Source organism: Octopus bimaculoides, chromosome 21 (genome assembly GCF_001194135.2).
Source record: "Octopus bimaculoides isolate UCB-OBI-ISO-001 chromosome 21, ASM119413v2, whole genome shotgun sequence".
In the NCBI taxonomy this organism is placed as follows: Eukaryota; Metazoa; Mollusca; class Cephalopoda; order Octopoda; family Octopodidae; genus Octopus; species Octopus bimaculoides.
Window position 1 is genome coordinate 1,415,531 of NC_069001.1, and position 3,889 is coordinate 1,419,419.

At 36.7% G+C, this 3,889-nt stretch overlaps 2 protein-coding genes across 5 annotated transcripts in view; one reads left to right on the forward strand and one right to left on the reverse strand.

Annotated features, from left to right (window-relative positions):
* Positions 1-3,889, reverse strand: part of LOC106880284 (uncharacterized) — a 36,576-nt gene that overhangs the window by 6,552 nt on the left and 26,135 nt on the right. Inside the window, exon 2 of one of the 3 annotated variants that reach the window (XR_008266450.1) lies at positions 117-389. The exons of the other annotated variants lie outside the window; for them this stretch is intronic. The gene's annotated coding sequence lies outside the window, so the exon portion shown is untranslated. The remainder of the gene's footprint in view (positions 1-116; positions 390-3,889) is intronic. 3 annotated transcript variants of the gene reach the window in all.
* Positions 1,030-3,889, forward strand: part of LOC106880282 (uncharacterized) — a 4,267-nt gene continuing 1,407 nt past the window's right edge. Inside the window, exons 1-2 of one of the 2 annotated variants that reach the window (XM_014930154.2) lie at positions 1,030-1,410; positions 3,185-3,262. In XM_014930154.2, coding sequence (XP_014785640.1) covers positions 1,080-1,410; positions 3,185-3,262 — 409 coding nt within the window. In that variant the 5' untranslated portion in view covers positions 1,030-1,079. Of the gene's footprint in view, positions 1,411-3,184; positions 3,329-3,889 lie in introns of both variants that reach the window. The other variant, XM_014930153.1, reaches the window with a different exon arrangement.

The window sequence follows — 3,889 nt, forward strand, 5'->3', positions numbered from 1 at the left end:
TATTTATTGATGAAGCACCATGGAAATACCGTTCAAATGGCACAATTTACGATTATAAAGCATTTCAGGGAAAATGTTTTCCGGAGTCGGGGAGAGGACTGTCAGAAAATACTCACCATCCGTTTTTTTTTCTTCCCTCATAACTTTCAGGAAAATGGATATCTTTTAATGAAATTTTACAGAAACACCTTTCAAACGACATAGATTACGACTGTCTCTACGCGTGATCTAAAGGCAGTGTTGGCCAAGTGGCAGTATGTTTCTGAATTTGTAGAGAGTATCATCCTGAAACAGTACGTACAGGTCGTGCAACTCCTTTATTTAATGACATTACTCCGGCACATCTTCGTAACGTTTTGAAAGGCAGGAAAAAGCAGACTTCTCTTGACCTGTAAAAAGAAAGTGTGTCCAAAAAGCCTAAATTAAGCGAAGTGAGAGAGAAAACGCCAGAAATTGTTCTTCCTGAAGTCTTAATGGAAGGAAATTCTCCTTCCAAACAATAATCCTCCTGCTCAATCGTCTTCCTCGTGTACAAATCGTCCCATCTTTAAAGTAATTCAATTAATAAAACCAGTTTACATATTTCTTATGCATCCTTTTATATATATATATATATATAATTGTCATTTTACTTGTAACTACTTGTTTAGTCGACCCCGAAAGGATTAAAGGCAAAGTCGACCTCGGCGGAATTTGAACTCAGAACGTAACGGCAGACGGAATACCGCTAAGCGTTTCGCCCGGCGTGCTAACGATTCTGCCAGCTCGCCGCTTTGTATATCACATAATATTAACAGACAACACAAGTTTACTGATGATAAATTTAAATTTTAAGGAAATGCGAATAGCTGCTATACAATATTAAAGTCTATAATATTTATACTGCATTTTTCTTAATGATATATTAATACAAATAATTTGTGCCGCCCAGAGCGGACCGGCTTCCCCGCCTCCCTTTTGGTACGTCACTGGTACGTAGTAATAATGTATAGATGTGATATGTATGCACGTGCACACATCACACGCTTATAGATGTATGTGTGTATGTGGTATGTGTGCACGTGCGCACAAACGTATCAATGACTTGTGCGTGTGTTCTAGCGTCGTGTCGAGCAATCCAGAGGAACGGCGTTCAAAAGATTGAAACATTCAAGCAAAAAAAAAAACAACAAACAAAGAAAAAACAATTAGGAGCATCAAACGACGAGGGAGAAAGCAAAACAAAAAGGACATTAAAAATAATGGGAAACACTTTGAAATCCAGTATCATGGTCCTCTCCGTCCTTCTTGCTGTCTTGTTACAAATCATATCGTTGGTATTACCGTACTGGGAGAAGATCGGCAATAATTACGCAGGACTCTGGATTATTTGTGACGAAGTAGAATGTCATACTAAAAGCAAAGGCTTAGGTAAAAACAAAACAACACAATTAACAAATTCTCTGATTCCTTATTCATTGTGTTATATTGTTGTTCAGTGAGAGATCGAACTTGATCCAGCCGTGACTATCTCAGTCTACTTAAACTATTTGTTTGATTTTTTTAAGATGTTCATCTAAAACTATAATTATTTGATATGATCTTCGTCTCTCTCTCTTTAAATTGGGTGTGATTCAATGGAGATTTGGCTGTTATTTTTAGCAGGTCTATACCGACCATCTAGACTAGTGGTTCTCAGTCAGGGCCCATATATGATTTTAGGGGATTCATGCAACATTATAGTAAATTGGGGATCTGCAATAGTATTTTAAGGGCCCCTGAAAAAAAGTGTCGCTTTAGATGTATCTCGTATTGGTATTTATTACAAGAAACAACAAAGTCCCTTTCTCTAACATTTCACAGAGTTCAACCTACACAAGTAAATGAGGGAAAAACAAAATAGGGGTCTTGAAAGAAGATTCTATAAAACTAGTTTTTAAACATCGAATGGCTGTGAAGGTCCACTGGAATAAAATAGTAATCAAAGGAAGAAAATGGTTGAGAATTCCTGCTCTAGACACAGACGTTCCATCGCTACTTTGATGTGTTGTTGTTGTTATTGGTGGTGGTGGTGGTGGTGATAGATAGATAGATAGATAGATAGGTAGACGGACAGAGAGACAGGCAGACAGACACACACACACATGCATATATACACACATTCACACACTTTATGCACACATATATGTGAGTGTATATATGTGTGCTTGTGTGTGCATGCATGTTAGGAAAATATACACAGGTTAACTGTTGTTAGGCAGATTAATAGTCTCACTGACTCAGTTGTTAATATATGTGTATATATGCATGTGTGTGTGTCATCATCATCATCATCATCATCATACAAGTTATCAGTTCATCAGTAGACGAATAATTTTGCAAAGATTGATTGTTGCTCTTCATAGACACTCCATTCATCACATTCCACAAGAACGTTAACCCCCTTTTTCTAAGCAAAAATCATGTCTAAAACTAGGAACATGAACCCTTTAACCATGAAATTGAATCTCCTGGTTATTCCAGTAATGATGTTAAATAATAACCAAAAAATAGAATTGGGATTTTCTGCAAGTTAATAAAGCTGGTGAATTCTCATCAGTATCATCATCATCATCATCATTGTTGTCATTTGACGTCCCTTTTTTCTCTGCTGGAATGGGCTGAAGAGTTCATCAGGAGCTGGCAAGCAAGAAGATTGAACCAATCTTTATTCTATACTTTGGCATCGTTTCTACAGTTGGATGGTCTTCTAAATGTCAACTACTTTACAAAAGGATGAACAGTATAATTGATCTTGATGGAATTTGAACTCAGAGTGTAAAGACAGGCGAAATGTCACTAAGCATCTTGCCTAGAGTGCTAACCATTCTGCCAGCTCTCACTGGCATCAGATCAGGTCAAACTGTCTGGTCCATGCCAGCATGAAACAGCACGGACATTCATTGATGATGATGATGATGATGATGATGGCAGCAGTGGTGGTAGGGTTGTTGGTGATGATGACAAAAATGATGACCACAACGATGAAGATGACAATGACAATGATGATGTTGCTGCTGCTGCATCTGTTGGTGTTGGTAGTGATGACAACAAAGATGAGGGGGATATGAAGGTGATAATGATGATGATGCTGATGATAAAATTCATGATGATGATGATGATAATGAGGATTTATTGTCTTTTCTTTTTTTTTTTTTTTCCCTAGCTCATTTGACAGCTTTCCAGTTCTTGGAAGTCACTGGGATGTTCCTGGCAGCCATTGCTTGTGCCGTTTTGTCCTTGGGTAGTTACAACTTTATTTCAATAGAAAAATTGATTTTAATTCTTGTAACTCTTTTCATTTTGGCAGGTAAGTCGAGTCAATTACATAGGTGTCCATAAAGTCATTAGACAAACAGAAAAAAAATTATGAAAATTACAACATCAATTGCGGTCATAAACATATAATGTTAATAAAACTATTGCCACGTGGAAGGTGTTTATAAGCCATTAAAAAAACACACACAAAAAGAACAAAACCATTAGATTCACTTCAACATTTAAATTCAATTTGTGTCGAAATATTTTCGTTGCTTTGAAACCATGACCTCTTCACCGACAAAATTTCGTGCTGCATCATTTTTAAATGGCTTATAAACATCTTCCACGCTGCAATTGTTTTTGTTTCAGCTGACAATCTCAGATCAAGTCACTTGCTATACAAGTACATCTCCGTAATTAATAAAACTATTAAAATTATTAAAAAACCTTAATAATAAAACTAGTAATACGCACAAAAGTTTAGATGTCACTTCTAAATATTTTGGTAATGACTTTTTGAAATTGTTTAAGGGTTTTGTGGACAGCCTGTACATCCATACAAAAGATAGATGTACAGCATCCGTACATATCCGGAGGCTGTGTGGCGGAG